Here is a 15,979-nt window from a genome sequence, read left to right as displayed (position 1 = left end):
CTTCCTGAGTGGCAGAAATACAAAGTTCCCACAATCCCAAGAGCGGGAACATTGTTCCTTCCCAGGATGTCCTCCATGAAAAGAGCTATTCTGAGCCGGCTGCAGCCTTTCTTGGCATGGCCCCGCGGCCGCTCTGAGGCGGCTATAAAAGGCCAGGTTACAATGAACGGCACTTTTCAACGGAACAGCATCTGGCACGGCGGCTCCGGGGGGATGCGGGTCCCTGGGGGGGAGCTCGGGGGGATGCAGGTCCCTGGGGGGTCCAGCCAGCCACAGGTGGGCTTGCAAGGGCTGGGTGATGCAGAGCATCCCCTCAGGATGGGGATGGTGCATCCTGATCCCCCAGAGATGGTGGATGAACATCTGGATGCACCCCTGGATTGAAGGGGACAAGCAGAGTGCTGCAGGTGTTTGGGGGTGGGCATGGAGATGCTGCCACTCAGGAAGGCAGGAGGGGTTGGTGCAGGGGGAGAGGTGGGGAAAGGGTCTGGCTGCAGCCTCGGGGTGTGGGATACACCCACATATTCACAGCATCACTGTAAAACAGCCAAAAACGGTGCCAGCACAATCCGCAGCTGAAACTGCCCAGGACTGTCCTCCTCTTGCCTCTGGAGCAGCTCCCTGTGATGGGGAGGATTCTCTGGGTCTCACAGAGGGTGATGGCACAGCACCATCACTCCCTGTGACCCTCTCTAGCTGTTTCCACAAAAGCTGGAGAATCCCACAGGGTTTCAGGAGGTTCCCTCTCTCTCTTTTGGCTGAACCAAACCAGCAAGTTAAAAAGCAAGAAAGGAACAGGACAAAGAGATCCCCCCAATCTACACATCCATACAGGCTGTGGGAAATCAATTTAAAAGCCAGTGAGGGAAGGAAGATTTTGCCCTCCTTCTCCTTTCTCACATGCTCCTCCGATTTCACCTCCTGGTACTGCACAACTTTCTGTATTAAAGACCCAAACTGGCCCTTATTTACAGCTCTGTGTGGGTTGAGCAGCCCCACAGACCTCTGGGGATGTGGGTGATGTCACAGCACTCCAAAATTCACCGTTTGGCTTTCCCTGACCACTCCAACAGGACAGACAGGGTGGAGACAACCCAAGCTCATCACAGGTCAAACCCAAGCTCCACACTGGCTTGGCCCAACAGCAGCTCCCCAAAAACCCTCCATACCGTGGCACCTGGCACCTCACAGCCTGGTTTACACCATCACACTCTCCTACACCCACTGCCTGCGGGGAAAAGCCCGGCAGCAGGGTGGCCTCTTTCGACAGGGCTTGTTTTGTTGCCTGAAATGAATCGCTGCTGTGTAGGCGTGGGAGAAACCGGGTGCGGGGAGCGCTCCCGGGGGAGCGGCTGCCCGGGGGTCCCTGGGGACAGCAGGCAGCAGCTCAGCTCCCAGCCAGCCTGGCTGCCCAGGCTCTCCACAGCAGCCCCCCAGGGATTGCTGGATTTGGCCCCTTTTTTCCTTGCCAAGCCGCGGCAGCACCACAAACCCCACGGGCGATGAGCGCTTGCACTTTCACTTTGTGTCACACCCACTGGGATTTGTCCTTCGCTTAGTGTCACCCACTGGGATTTGTCCCGACACCTTCACGGTGTCCATCGGTCCCATGGGTGTGTGGGTGGGGAGGATTTGCTCCAGCGGAGGATGGAAGATGCCTCAAAAGCCACTGACACTCTCCAACACGACACAGGGTGCTGGCAGACCCGCAGACCTGTGGGCTCTGGTGAAACCAAACCAGATCTTACCAGAGGCAATAAATACATAAAAGTAAAAAGAGAAAATAGAAGAAGCTTTGGGGAGGGGAGGACGCACAAGGATGAGTCTCTCCTGCCCCAAAAGCAAGTTAAAAAGAAATCCAAAGCATTGTTCTCGTCCTGAACAAGCCAAAGTGAAACCTGCCACTAATTCCATCGGCCTTTAAACGCCAATCCCGTTTCCTGCCAGCAAATCCAAGTGCAGAGAGGACATGCAGGAGCTGGCAGCTTCAGATCCCTGCACAGGCCACCCTTCCTCTGGCTGCAGCCCCAGAAAGTCCCCAGGCCACCAGCCCACAACTCCAGCACATCTTGAATCAATTTACAACAATATCGAAATCGCAGCTCAACAACTCATCCTGGTTTCCTTGACAGTAAATCCCAACCCGGGCTGCAGTGACCGTGTCACTGCCATGAGCAGGGTCCAGGCTCCCTGGGGGTGACCCTGACAGGGTTTGGCACAGGCAGGACTGGGCACGCTGGCAGGGCATGGGAAGGCCGCGGGGATGCTGACCCCTGGTGCATCGGCCTCGTGCTCCGAGCCCTTGCCAAGCCACGGGGCCAGCAAAGTCTGCAGGGAGCAGAGAGTCAGAGGAGCTGCTTGGCAGGCTCCGGGTGGCACCTCTGCCTGGCACTCACAGTGGGCACGGGGGCAGAGGCAAGGCATGGCCCCCTGGGCAGCACAGGACCCCACAACGTGGGGCAGGTGGGCATCACCCCACTGGTCCTGCACCCTCCCAGAGGGGTCACCCTCATGGCAGGGGCTGCGGGGCTCCGGTGGGAGGCAGAGGAGAGGAGCAGGGCTGGTTCCCTGCATGCTGCACCCCCGGCTCTGGGATCTCCAAAATACGGATGCTGAGAAATGGGGGAGGTCGAGGGATCCCAGAAGAGGAGATGCTCTGGGGTCCTGCGGTGCTAGAAAGACGGGGGTCACCAGGATGGGGGCACCCACAGAGGAACGGAGCCCCTGGAACAGGGAGAGCCCACGAGGAAAACGGGAGCTGGGAGACCACGGGTGCCCAAGGGTGAGCAGTCCCTGGAAAGAGGCAGCCCGAGGAAAGGGCAGGGATAAAAAGCTGTGCCGCACAGAAATGGGGTGAGGAGGAAGGGACTGCTGTCCGAGGGCTGGCAGAGGAAGGGGCTCACTACCCCGGAGCGGGGGCACCGGAGTTCCCCGGGTGAGACAACCCAGCCCGGGGCTCCCGTGGAAGCTCCGGGGGCTGCACAAGAGGAGCGGCCGCCTCGCCGCTTCCTCCCGCCGCCACTTTCGCTTTGCAGCCGCCGCTTCCCAGGGCCGCCCGTCCCGTCCCGGTCCAGCCCAGCCCAACCCGTCCCGGTACCGCCGCCGGGTCGCGTTACCTGCAGGAGAAGGCGTCCGGCTGCCGCTCGCCCATGATGGAGCGGCGGAGCGCCCGGGACGGGGCGGGCGGGACGGGGCGCACGGCTCAGCACGGCTCGGCTCGGCTCGGCTCAGGCAGGAAACCGGGGCAGGCGGCTCCGCATTTCCGCCGGGCGGAGGCGCGGGGCGCGGACCCCGGCCCCGGACGGGTTATGTAAAGCGGAGTGGAGGGGCCGGGGGCGGAGGCTGCGCGGGGGCGGAGCGGAAGGGCCGCCCCGTCCGTCCGCTTGTCTGTCCGTCCGCTGGTGTGACTGTCCCTGTGTCTGTGTGTGCTTCTGTGTGTGTGTCTGTGTGTGTCTCTGTGTGTGTCTCTGTGTGTCTGTGTGTCTGTGTGTGTGTCCGTCCGTCCGTCCGGGCCCCGCCGGCGGCTCCGCGCAGCTCCGCGCTGCCCCTCCCCGCTTCTGCCTTTATCTTATCGCATCCGCGCCCGCGGAGCCAGCGGCACAAACAGCCCGGCCGCGCTCCCGGGGTGCATTTATTTTAATTTTATATATATATATATGATTTTTATGACTTTTAGAATGTTTTCTCCGTGGTTTTGGGGGTGTCCGCCCCAGCCCCTCGAGTGTGGGGCTCTTGGAGGCTCGGGAGGAAAACACCCTCCTTTCCTGTTCCTGCCTGGCCACGTCTTCCCCCAGCTCCGCGGGCTGGGACCCACGGGACCTCTGCGGTGGCAGCAGGGGCCCGATGCCGTCTCAAACCCCATTTCTCATAATTTTCCAAATTATCTTGTGGCGAAAGGCACCGCAGGCTGCTGCCCACGTCCAGGCAGAGCGGATCAGGACACAGGGCCCACAGTTGTCCCACACCGTGGGCGAGGGCTCCGGCTGTGACAGAGCGGTCACAGTGTCCCTCAGGCCCAGGCAGGGCTGGGGACTGGCGTGGGTGGACACGGGTCAGGCTCAGCCATCCTGGTGCCACCTCGTTCCAGGGGAGCAGGGGCCCCACGGCAGAGCTGCAGCCACCCACTGCCATGGGAAATGGAGGGAAAATAAACTTCCACTGCACCTTTTTCCAGGAAAGGGCTGGACTATGGTCTGTACCGTCACGTCTGGCCCATTGACATCCCCCACTCGTGTTCATGGTTGTGCCAAGAGCTCCTACAAAACCTTGTCTGGAATGGCAGCAGTGGCAGGGACAGAGGGACAGATCCCCACGCAGGGGCCACTCCCACTGGGCAGGCAAAGTCACGGCAGAGCAGCCGTGGTGGTGCCCAGGGTCTGGTGCCCACCCAGCACACCAAGCCAGGGAAGCCCAGGGATGTGGCAGCTGCGATTTTGCAGACACCACACAATGGATTTGTGGGTGTTGGGAAGGTGGAAGCTGCAGGAATTTGCCCTTGGAGAGTCACACTGGGCTGTTTGGGAACAACACCCGTGTCACACCCGTGGGGTCCATCCTCAGTGGTGCTGTAAATACACCTCAGTTGTCCACCCCATCCATTCCCAATCCATCCTCCAGTGAAGAAAGGACTGAAATGCAAACTCCCTGCGGGTGCTGTGGCACTCCTGGACCACAGCTGGCCTGGACACAGCCCTGCCGCCCTCCTCCAGCCTCAGCAACCCCCCGGATCAGATCTGAGCCACAACCCCACAGCCCCCTCGGGCATTGCCAGGGCTCCAGGTGACTCTGCGTCCAATCAGCCCTTCCCAAACCCCACAAGGAAGTGGCTGGCAGCAGCTGACATGATAAAATCTTACCTTAAAATCTGTTTTTTAATTCCTGCTGCCGTTGCTTTCTGCATAATTGCACCTTCTGGCTCTTTTCCTGAGAACGGAGGAGCGGCCGGCGGATCCGGGTGCCTGCCCCACTTCCCGCGGGCGGCTGTCCCAGCTCCCAGCGATCGCACTTTTCTTTATCAACTTCATCTATGTCAGAAGCGCCCTCTCAGCGTCCTCAGCCCCAGTGGCCTGAGATTTCTCTTTTGTTTTGCTTCCTGTATGGATTTTCTCAGTCCCCAACTGCTAATTCACTACCCCCGACTTCTGCTTTTTTTTTTTTTTTTTTTTTTTTTTTTTTTTTTTTTTTTTTTTTTGGTTTTTGTGCATGTGGAGCTGCGCAGATGCTCTTACACACACACACACACTCACTCAGGCGCTGCTGCTTCCCTTCCGCTCGCACTGCCCTCAGCTTTTAACCATTGCTGCTTTCTCCTCCTATATAAAAACCCTTTACTGGCTTCCAGCCGTCCTTCCCACTTCCCTCCTTAATTCCCTCTGCTCCAGCCCGTTCTGTTTTCAGGATGGGCGGGGTGGTTTGGAAGCGGCTCATTTGCATTTCTCAAGGTGGGATGTGGTGGGTTTCAGGTGACCTCTGCCATCCCACACGGAGGTTTTGTCCGTCCCAACCTGCCCGGAGGGGGCCTGGGGGTGACGACATCTGGCAATGCCTGGCTGTGAGGGTCTGTGCCGAGCTGGAAAATGCCTCCCCAAATCTTCCCCTGGCTTTTACGTGCCCCTTCCGAGGGCTGGGAGGGAGGTGGTGATGGAGGTGGTGATTTAGGGATGATCGGGTTGGTTACGGAGGGGGTGGTGATGGGCAGGGTGCTGATGGAGCGGGATGGAGGGAGCGACGGGGGCCGGCTGCCCCCGCGTCCCCGCCGAGCCCCGCCGCTCTCCAGCCGCCGTGGCCGGGCTCCCGCCGCCCTCTCCCGGCCCTTCCCCGCGCTGCAGCCGCCGCCTCCGGCCCTTCCCCGCCCGGCTCCGCCTGCCCCGATGCCCGGCTGGACACGGCCTGGGACGGGAACCCCGCACGGGAGCGGAGCGGGGCAGGTCCCGCACCCCGAGAGGCTCCGGGAATGTCGCGCCCGCCCCACGCCCGCGTTTCTGTCACAGTCAGGGTTTGTTCTCCCTGAATGCCAAGGCACAGTCTGGGATCCGTCCGGGCTCCTGGGGGATGATTCTCTGCCTATCACTTCAGAGAGCCGCAGTCCTTCTCCTCCCTGTGCCGGCCGGGGACCCGCACAGTGCCGGGTATCCGAGACCCCCCGGTACCGCAGCCCCCCGAGGTTCCCGGCACTGGGGGTGACTCAGAGCTCCCGCTCCTCTCGCTGAGCCACCCAGCACCCGCTGCTGTGTAATCACACCGAGTCACCGGTCATGGGAGCAGTGGGAAGTGGAGACCAAGGGCATCCCACGTCCAGAAATGCTGCTGGCACCCCCTCACCTCCTTTCAGGCCCTTTTCTTCTCTCTTTCCCCTGCTGTCAGGCAAGCTCAGCATGGGAGTTCATTTCCCCATCTTTTCCACCAAAATTTGACAGGGGAAACTGAGGCACGAGGCCTGGGCTCCTTGCTGGGGGGGATAATGGGGGACAACAGGGAAAATACGGAGCTGCCTAGAAGGGGAAGTCCTGGAGCTTGTGCAGCGACACGCGACCGTCCCAGGAGAGACCCAATGGGAAGCAAAACTCCACAGGGGAATTTTGCCGCTGTTTCTGAGGAATCGGGGTGATTTTCCAGAGCAGCTGTTGAGAAGGAACAATCTCTGCAAGATGAAAACGTGGCTTTGGAGTCCCAGGAAAGGGAAGCAGAGCTGGGAGCGCCGCTGCCTTTTTCCAATTACCCTAGCTGCTCTAATAAAGATATTGCTTCTCCCCACGGCCCTTCACTTTCTAATCTTGCCTTGTGGAAAGGCATCTCTCAGCAAGGCAGGGAGATAAGCGGTGCAGAGACCCGAGACTGCCCACCAGCGACCTTGAGCAGAGCTGCTCTGCTCAGGAGGGAAGACAAAGCCCAGATGATTTTAGTGCTGGTTTGAATCCCTTTTTATAGCCTGAAAGTGAAAGTCTGCAGGCGAAAGGGAAAGCCCTCGGTGAGCTGGAAACCTCTGACACCAGCAGAAAATTGCAAAGCCCGGAGCAGCTGTGCGGGGAAATGGGGGCATCTGTGGGTGGGGAGTGGATACAACCTGTAGCAAAGGTCAGGGACAGCAGGATTTCTGAGATGGGGACCTATAAAATTGCTGCCAGTGCCTTGATTGCTAAAATGCACACATGGCTGTGGAGCAGAGCAGGGGCATGAAGAAACTGGAGGAAAGGGACAGTGATAAGGAGCTGAAATCCTTGGTGCTGGTATTTATTGGGACATGAAGACAGCACCACTGCCAAGGTGTTTCTGTGAGCCTGGAAGGACAGCCAAGAGCAGAAGTCAAACTGGAGGCTTGTTCCCATTCAGCTTCTTCTGTCCCTCTGCACTGAGGCCACCCCAGACTTGGCTGTGGCCCAGGGATATGGCTGGAAGGTCAAGAGAGCAGCCAGGACTCACAGCCAGGTGCTCTGCAGCATCCCTCACCCACACAGGACCAGTCCAGGTCCTGCCACCAACCCTCCTTGCGAGGCTCCCACCTCATCCACCAACCTCTGCCCCTTCTCTGCCAGATTCTCCCAGAATCCCAATTCTTTGCCTCCAAAACGTGACCAAAAATTCAACGTTGTGCAGCCACCCTCAGGACTAAACTCCCGGGCTTCCCACACATCCCTGTGTACATCCATCCATCCATCCATCCATCCATCCCGGGATGCGCGTATCCCCTGCACCCTCCACTGCGTGCCCCCAGCACTCCCCCCTCGCTCTCCCCGGTGTTGCCCGGCCCTGAGCCCCGGTGCCGTGACCTGCCGAGGGTTTTGGGCCGCGCCAGGAGCTCCCTGCCCCGGGGCCGAGCTCCGGAGCGCTTCTCCAGCTCCTCCCTCCCGGCCGCGGGGATGGGCGGTGGCGGAGGCGGGCGGGAGCGGCGCTCCGCCCGCGGGGCCGGGCCGGGCCGGGGCGGTGGGAGCCGAGGACAAAGGTGGCGGTACGGGAGCGGTGCCCCAAAGCCCCCCGGCCCCATCCGGCCCCGGATCCAGCGCCCTCACGGCCGCCACGGCCACGCGCGTGTCCTTGGTGCTGGTGACCGCCGCGGACCGGAGGTAGAGTCCAGGTGGGTGGAAAGCCTGGCACGGCGAGGCCGCCAGCGATTAGGGGACAAGAGGAGCGCTGGCCTTGCCCGGGTGACAGGGTTCGTGGCCACGGCTCTCTGGAGCGGCAGCCAGATCCACGGCGCCGGCCAAAACCCTCCCTGCGCTCCCCGCGGCGCGACACGGAAAACACGGCGCCGGCGGGAGGGTCACCTGTGCCAGGTGACGTGAGGCACCGGGACAAGCCCTGCCCGGGGCTCCTCCTGGGAAAACACTCTGCGGGGGAGGGAAGTGGGGGGGAACCTCGTCCCCAGTGAGCCCTGGGGAGCCACAGCCCACCCGGCACCCGCCGGACTCAGCACCTTGTCTGGGAGCAGGCTTATCCCAACCATCCCGGGGTTGTTTATTCGCCAGCTGCATTTCCTGGGCGCCAGGGCTGCTGCCGGCAGGGACAAAAAGCCGATGCTTCGTTTCCGTGCGATGAAGGCGCAGCGCTGAGCACCCTCTGTCCCCGCAGGGCGCGGAGCCATGAAGCTGAACGAGCGGAGCTTGGCCTTCTACGCCACCTGCGACTCCCCGGCCGACAACGCCGGCTTCCTCTACAAGCGCGGCGAGCGGCACACGACCTATCACCGCCGCTGGTTCGTGCTCAAGGGCAACATGCTCTTCTACTTCGAGGAGCGGGACAGCCGGGAGCCCGTGGGCGTCATTGTGCTGGAGGGATGCAACGTGGAGCTCTGCGAGTCGGCCGAGAGCTTCGCCTTCGCCATCCGCTTCGGCGGCACCAAGTCCCGCACCTACATGTTGGCGGCGGAGAGCCAGGCTGCCATGGAGTCGTGGGTGAAGTCGCTGTCCCGAGCAAGCTTCGACTACATGCGGCTGGTGGTGCGGGAGCTGGAGAAGCAGCTGCAGGAGATGAGCCAGGGGCTGGCCGGAGGATGTGGGGGCTCCCGGGAGCCTCCCGGGCCCTGGAAGCCGAAGCCGTCGGGGCTGGAGCAGCCCCGGGAGCGGCTGCCGGCTCTGCCCGCCGTCCCACCGAAGGAGAACGGCTGCGCGGTGTGGAACAACGCCTCGGGGGCGGACAGGCTGCCTGACACCTCTGGCCGTGGCGGGCACGATGAGGACGGGAGCCCGCGGCCGCCGCCGCTGCCGCCGCGCAGGCGGGTGTCGAACGGCGAGGCGGCGAGCGCCGGGGCGGCTGTGGCGCAGGGCCCGTCCACCTTCTGCCGCCTCCACGAGCAGTACAGCCGGGAGGTGGCCCGGCTGCGGCAGGACTGGCAGCAGAGGCGGCGTGGCCCCCGGCCCTGAGCGGTGGCTGAGCCCTGGGAACCTGGCAGGAGCTGGGGCAGGGTGGAGGTGGTCATGCTCGGTGCTGGCGCCATGCCCTGCTCACCATGTGCAGACCTGGCTGTGGTGGTGATGGACATCTCCTGGTGGTGCCAACGAGCACCGAGGGGCACCAGTGCTGCTCTGTGATGGAGAAATGGGCACTACATGGCCCTCCTGCCATGCCCCCATGTGGGTGTGGGGTGCTCCACTCAGCAAACTACAAACCCCTCACTGACTGAGGCCTCCTGGGAATCGACCGCTGTTCAGGCTCTGCTGGGGCCTCTTGATGCTCTTACAGTGGGATCACACATTGACAACTCCCAGAGGAGGATTTTGGTGCCCTCACCCACCTGAGGGCTCGTGTTCCACAATGGAGAGCGTGCTACCAACTTCCCCTCCCGGCCCGGCACAAGGCTGAGGTCGGTGGAGCTCTGCCAGATCCCTCTGCTCCAGCAGGATGTGGTTTGAAATGAAAATATCAGCGAGTGCAGCCCTTCCTTAACTGCAGCACAGCTCCGCACGCTCTGGGGAGCTGGTGACACCCAGCCCCTGGCATTCCACAGGGAGCAATTGCTGCTTGCAGCCTGGGTGGCAAATATGGGGCAGGGGGTGTCAGGCCCTGGGGGAATTCGGCAGCTGCGGGCACTGCCTTGCTGGTGGATATTTTGGGACAGCACATCATCCCCGTGCCAGCTCACTAAGGGGAAGCATCGCTCGTGGTGGCAAATGGGAACGTGTGTGTCAGCAGCAGAGTGTGAGGAATGATTCATGTGCCAAACCAGAGCGAAGCTGGTGTTTCATGCCTGTGTTTCTCTCTTACTTACACAACAGACACTCAAGCTGCTGGCCCAGAGGTGGGGTGACCCACCCTGGAGCAAGGGGCAGCAGTCAGGGTGCCCTGGCTTAGGGCTGGGTGGCTCCAGTTCCCTTTGCTCCCTTGGGACAGGCACAGGATTTTTCTACAATAAAAGTTGTTTCAGAACTTCCCTCCCATCCATGGTCCTTGTTTGTGCCTCTAAGCGCCTGGGGAGGGGGGTCCAGTTGGGAATTAATGCTTTATTTTAGTCCTCCTCCTGTCCCCACTCTGTGGGGCTGGTTAGGGACTGTGTCACCTGAAGGGGACATGGCCAATGCCGGGGTCTTGCAGTGCCCTGGAGCCCCATATCTGCCTGCAGGGATGGGGTGAGATGGGATGGGGTCACCCTGGGAACATCAGGACACGCAGTGCCAGGGTGGGCCCATGGCAGAGATAGATTTAATCAGAACAAAGTATCTGTCCCCTTGTCAGGGCCAGGTTGGTGCTTCACAGGGACTCTGCCCTTGTGAAAGCAGCCAGCACATCCCCGTGTTCCTCCCACACGTCCCACCTGCATTAATCCCTCCAGCTTCTCTTTAGCACAGGACTGGCAGAGGTTGGGCAATCACTTCTAGGGGAAACTGAGGCACGAAGCCAGCCAGAGTCACCGAGAGCCCTGCAGAGCGTGGAGCCTGCTCCTGGCCAGGCACAGCATCCCCCTATGGAATTTGGCATTTGGAGCAGTGCCAGGGGCAGCCGGGGTGCAGCTGCACCCGGAGCACCCAGATGGTTCACGCGGCTCCATCCTTCCCCGCAGGGGAAGATTCCCGTTTCCATGGCAGCTGGCCCAGCTCCTCCAGACGTTCAGATATCCATCAAAAATAAGTCCTTCTCAACGTGTTAGCTGACAAACAAGCTTAAACAGATATGCAACATATGGATTTATTAATTCATCAGCCACAAACAGCCCTGCCTCGTGTCAGAAGCTGCCGGCTTGCCCAGCTCTGAGAAAGAGCCACCGGCAGTGCCAGGCTGGACAGGGCTTTGGGCAGCCTGGTCTAGTGGAAGGTGTCCCTGCCCATGGCATGGGGTTGGAATAAGATGATCCTTAAGGTCTCTTCTAACCCAAACCATTCCAGGAAATGATGATTTTATGATAAACCAAGCCGAAACTCACACTGGAGGATGCTGAGCTACCCCAGAGGCAGGAGCAAACCTGCAGCAGGGATGAGCACAGGAGTGTCATGGGGCAGGATCACACCTGAGCTGGACTAATCCCATTTAACATCCTCTTTTTTTATCCTCCAATCACTGGGATAAAGAGAGCTCTTGCCACAATCCCAGAGCAAAGCTGTGACTTACAAGGGTGCCAACACCAGGCACCGGGCAAATGTGAGAGGAGTTCCCATTCCACCACCTCCGGACAAAACACACCCCAAGGCCAGAGTCGTATCCAACTTCTGTATTTAGTGGCTCTTTACAGAACTTGTTCCTTCCAAAATTGTTAAACAAAGTTCATCGATCTCATAGAAACTTTTGAAGTACAGAACATGAGCCTAACAAAAACGTGACCGGTGTGTCCCGCTGGCTTTCATACAACAGGATTGCCGTGCTCAGGACTATCCTAAGTGCTTCCTCAAATCCCATCCCAGTAAAGCTCCCTCTAGCACACACCGGAGAAGGCAGGCAGTGGTCACACCTCCACCTCCCACAGCCTGGTGGCAGAGCAGCCGTGGGCACCCCGGGGCTCATCAGGGCAGGGGAGGCAGGCAAGGAGAGCCGTGCCCTCACCCAGCATTGCTCGTCCACTTCCACCCGAGTATAAAAATACCTTCTATTCTGATAAAAACGTCTGCAGTGGAAAATCAGTCAATGCATCGCCCAGGAGCCTGGCAGGGCCTTGGTGGGCGATGGCTGATGCCGTGTGGGCAGGGGACAGGGCAGAGCAGCCCAGCGTGGGACACTCCACATCGTTTAAAGGCATTTTTTTAGTGGGGCCAGCGGGAGGCGGTGGGGTCAGGGAGGTGACAGGGAGCACACTGGGCTGGTGCCACCACTGAGCTCCTGTGTCTGCACAGGATCAGCCCTGCAAAACCAAAGCTCAGTGGTGCTTTGCCCAGATCAGGGCTGAGCTTGCCCAGTCCAGGCAGGAGCCTGATGTGACATCCCAGAGCTCATCCTGGCACCACTGACATCCCCCACCTGGGGACATGGCTGCAGGAAGGGGATGCTCCTCCTGCCCAGGCACTCTCCCTAAAAAAGTGCTTCAGCCCCAAGAGCTGGCTGTGATGCTGGAGCAGCCCCGGGCAGGGCTCAGCCTGTGAGTATGTAGATCATGATTTTTGGGCGCTCACCTCAAGCACAGCTGCCCCAGAGGCTCCATTTTTTTCTTTCCTGAATGGACGGGGAACCAGCATGCCACAGATGTCCATCCCCAGCGAGCTGGCACCACCCTCAAACATCACACCCAGGTACATTTTCCCACCCCTCTCCCAAAACCCCGAGCTCAGGCTGCTTCCTCTGCTTTTGCCTCCTTTTCTCTCTTCCTTTGGGAGCTGCCACGAGCGGCACCGCGCCGGGTGGGAGCTGCCACCGGCCTCCGGGTGGAGGAAGCGCCAGGGACGGCGTTGGGACCATGCTACATCTTGTTCCAGAAGGCTATTGCAGACATTTCTACAACATACACAACCGCACGGGACATTCTGTGTTACAAAGGCTTCCAAAAACATAAACCACCAGAACTAAATACATACTCGATGGCGTCGGGGCTTTAGAGTCTTCAGGGACTAGGACGCAGTCTCTGGCTGGGGCAGAAGCGATGCAGTGTCTTACAGACAGGGGTGGAAACTGCAAAAGTTTCTCAAATTTGGTCAGTCTCATAGTGCTTCTTGATGGCTTTGCTCAAAAAGTCTTTTCTGTGGGTTGTTTTTCTTTCTTTTTGTTTGATTTTTTGTTGTTGTTGTTTATTTGTTTTTAATCTCATCCAGTGGCAAACTACAAGACTTCAGTGTACATTTAATGACACGACTGCTACATCATCTTGATTTTATAGCTATCTTTAATATCAAAGCAGCTTAAGCTGTTAATAAATTCCAAAGTATCCTTTTATTAAAATATCTAAAAGAGGTCTATAAATATTTTTTGATTTTTTTTTTTTTGTTTTGTTTTGTTTTGTTTTTTCTTTTCTAAAATTGTTCCCAGTTTTTCCACATTTAAAACAAAGCCAGAGGGGTGGGGTGGCTTCACAGAGGGGGGGAATCCCCTCTTTTCCTCAGGTGCTCCTCTTCCGTGGCACCGGCCACTCATCACCTCTCGGCGCACACTGCATTTATCAAAATATATATATATATGTGTGGGGGTGTATATATATATTTAGGGTGGCAGAGGGGGTTAAAACTCCCACTCGAGGGCCTCCTCGCGGTTGGCAGCCCGCTCCAGGCGGTGGATGATGTTGTTGAGGTTGGCCATCTTCTCGTGGCGCCGCTGCACGCTGGTGCTGAGCCGGGGGCCGGGAGCCGGTGGAAGCGCCGGCGAGACCGGCCCGGCAGAGGATGGTCCTGGTGACGCCGAGCCGGTGAGGCCGGGCGAGGAAGCCGCCGAGGGCGATGTCGGGGACACCACTAAGCTGCAACGGGAGGAGCCCGCGGAGGACTGGGAGCTGTCGGGGTGCGGCGGTGGTGGCGGTGGAGGTCCCCCAGCGTGGCCTCCCCGCCGGGGGAGGCTGCCGGCGCTGGGGGTGGCGGCGTGGGGGGCTGCCCCCCGCTCCTCCTGGGGAGGTCCGGTCCCTTCGGCCGCTCCGGCCGGGCTGCGCGAGTCCCGCCGGCGGCTCCAGCCGCCCGGATCCCCCTGCTCCTCCTTCACCTTCACGGGCACGGCGGCGCAGGGGGGCTCGCCCCCCACCAGCACAGGTTTGTGGTCCTCCGTGTCCGAGTCGGGGCTGTGGGGGGCCCGGCGCCCTGGGGTGGCTGTCCCGCCGCTCTGCTCCGGGTCCGTGTCGTTGTCCTGCGCGCCCTCCACCAGCATCTCTCGGCGCATCCGTGACCTGCGGGACACAGCCACGGACGGGTGGCAACAACACCCACGGCCCCGTGCCATGGCAGCTGCACATCTCCAGCCAACAGACAAATTGTCCACTACAATAAACCCTAGGATGAAACCTGGGCTGCTCTGGGGATGGGTCCTGTGCTCCCACAGCCTCCATAAGGCATTCCCTCCACCTTCGCAAAGCTCCTGCTCTGGGGTGAGCAGGTGGATGTGAGCATGGAAACCTCTTAAGATGCTCAACATGACTCAGTCAAGGTAGCCAAACCCACCCACCAGCCTGGGGTGCAGCTGGGGACTTCCAGGGGGTCTGCACCTCCCATCTAGGGAAAGAAGGATGGTGAAGGTTGGAAGGGGAACAGTGACACCCCCTCCACACATCACTATCAGACCCCCAAAGCCCAGCAGCGCCTGTACCTGTAGTTGTGGAACCAGTTGATGACGGTGTTGGTCTTGAGGTTGAGCTGGAAGGAGAGCAGCTCGATGGTCTGCTGGGAGGGGTATGGCTCCAGCTGGTAGGCTTTCTTCAGGGCTTCCTTCTCCTCTGGCGCCAGCACCACCCGTGGTTTCTTGATCTGGAGCAGGCTGAGGTCCTGCGGCGGCGCGCCGGGGCTGGCGCACTCGGAGCGGCCGCCGGGGGACTCGCTGTCCGAGCCGGCGCTCATCAGCCCGTACCGGCGCTTCAGGTAGGCTGCAGGAGAGGACACCCAGCTGGCACAGCTCATCCCCCAGCCCAGGACCCGCCCTGGGCCACCACCCTGCACCCAGCGGGGTCGTCTCACCCCGTCCCTCACCCTTCTTCTCCAGCTTCTTCATGTCACGCAGCTTCTCCACGTTGTGGGGGTCGTTGAGCCAGAGCTGCATGCGGACGAAGGGCTCCCTCCCCTTCAGGCTCAGCTTGTGCCACGGCTTGGGCCTGGAGAGGAGATCGGACACCGAGCCCTGCGTCAGGCCCAGGATGCTCTCCCCGAACAGCCGCTGGCCTGGCGGAGGAGAAGCGGAGGTGGTTAGAGGGGGCAGAGCAGCGGGACGGGCGCTGCAGTCCCCCTGCAGGGCAGGCGCACCCCATTTCCCAGCCAGCACCTCCTGGGATTCCCACGAGCACCCACAGAAAAAACACCTGGGAAGGGCTTGCATCTAACAGGAACTGGGGTGCTGGATCCATGCACTCTCACCAGCAGCTCCCAAAAACCTGGGCAGAGAGAGGGCCCACACCTAAATTGTTGTCCGTCAAGACCTCCTTGACCTTCTTGGTGATGGAGTAGGTGTCCAGCTCGGGGGACATGGCGACGATCTCCTGGATGCCCACGGGCCCCTGGCTGTTGGGATAGGTCTTCCCGCCCAGCGCAGGCGTCGAGCGGCTCTCAGGCTGCTGGTTTTCCTTGCTGCTCTCCAGGGCCAGCGTGAGGGGCTCCTGGCAGCCCTTCTCGTGCTCGGCAGGGCTGGGGGGCGGCGAGGGGGACGGCTGGGGTTCCGCCGGGCTGGCTGTGTGACACCAGGGCAGAGGGGTCAGGGGACAGGGCAGGGACACAGCAGGAGCAGGAGGGGCATTTGGGGCACGCCTGTGGCTTTGCCCTCTAGAGAAGAGGGATACCAGCCAAGCTTCTCCAGCAGCTACAGCAAATCAAGGGGTGGTGGAATAATTAAAGAGAGAAAATGCCATCAATATAATACAAAAAATCCAGTTACTGCTTTACTTCAGGCACAAAGCCTAAGAATTTTGATGTGGGTTTCCTTTTATTTTTGTTTTAAATTAAGGGGATTG

At 60.1% G+C, this 15,979-nt stretch overlaps 3 protein-coding genes across 18 annotated transcripts in view; 1 reads left to right on the top strand and 2 right to left on the bottom strand.

The window, feature by feature from the left end:
• The window catches only part of SH2B3 (SH2B adaptor protein 3), a 29,106-nt gene extending 23,945 nt beyond the window's left edge, over positions 1–5,161 (bottom strand). The window contains exon 1 of one of the 2 annotated variants that reach the window (XM_063416098.1): positions 4,857–5,161. The gene's annotated coding sequence lies outside the window, so the exon portion shown is untranslated. Of the gene's footprint in view, positions 1–3,116; positions 3,442–4,856 lie in introns of those variants that run through there. The other variant, XM_063416097.1, reaches the window with a different exon arrangement.
• Positions 5,162–7,876: 2,715 nt separating this feature from the next.
• Positions 7,877–10,359, top strand: PHETA1 (PH domain containing endocytic trafficking adaptor 1). Of its 2 annotated transcripts, none has more exons than XM_063416043.1 (2): positions 7,877–8,060; positions 8,566–10,359. In XM_063416043.1, the coding sequence occupies exon 2, from the start codon at positions 8,577–8,579 to the stop codon at positions 9,354–9,356; it is 780 nt and encodes a 259-aa protein (XP_063272113.1). In that variant the 5' UTR covers positions 7,877–8,060; positions 8,566–8,576; the 3' UTR covers positions 9,357–10,359. The 2 variants fall into 2 exon arrangements, with proteins under 2 accessions (XP_063272113.1, XP_063272112.1); XM_063416042.1 differs by having other exon boundaries at positions 7,878–8,071.
• Positions 10,360–11,142: 783 nt separating this feature from the next.
• CUX2 (cut like homeobox 2) overlaps positions 11,143–15,979 on the bottom strand; it is a 65,493-nt gene continuing 60,656 nt past the window's right edge. For 11 of the 14 annotated variants that reach the window (XM_063415743.1, XM_063415751.1, XM_063415748.1 and 8 more), the window contains 4 exons: positions 15,430–15,699; positions 15,009–15,197; positions 14,632–14,905; positions 11,143–14,215 (listed from right to left, as the gene is read on the bottom strand). In XM_063415743.1, the coding sequence (XP_063271813.1) occupies positions 13,564–14,215; positions 14,632–14,905; positions 15,009–15,197; positions 15,430–15,699 (1,385 nt within the window). In that variant the 3' untranslated portion in view covers positions 11,143–13,563. The remainder of the gene's footprint in view (positions 14,216–14,631; positions 14,906–15,008; positions 15,198–15,429; positions 15,700–15,979) is intronic. The other 3 variants (XM_063415752.1, XM_063415749.1, XM_063415750.1) reach the window with 1 other exon arrangement.

This window comes from Prinia subflava, chromosome 19 (assembly GCF_021018805.1).
Source record: "Prinia subflava isolate CZ2003 ecotype Zambia chromosome 19, Cam_Psub_1.2, whole genome shotgun sequence".
NCBI lineage: Eukaryota > Metazoa > Chordata > Aves > Passeriformes > Cisticolidae > Prinia > Prinia subflava.
The sequence above is the reverse complement of the archived record's forward strand: the minus strand, read 5'-3'. Positions and strand labels throughout refer to the sequence as shown.

What these genes read in the sequence shown, in the direction of transcription:
- PHETA1 (XM_063416043.1), top strand. Translation starts at nt 8,577, where the DNA reads ATGAAGCTGAACGAGCGGAGCTTGGCCTTCTACGCCACCTGCGACTCC.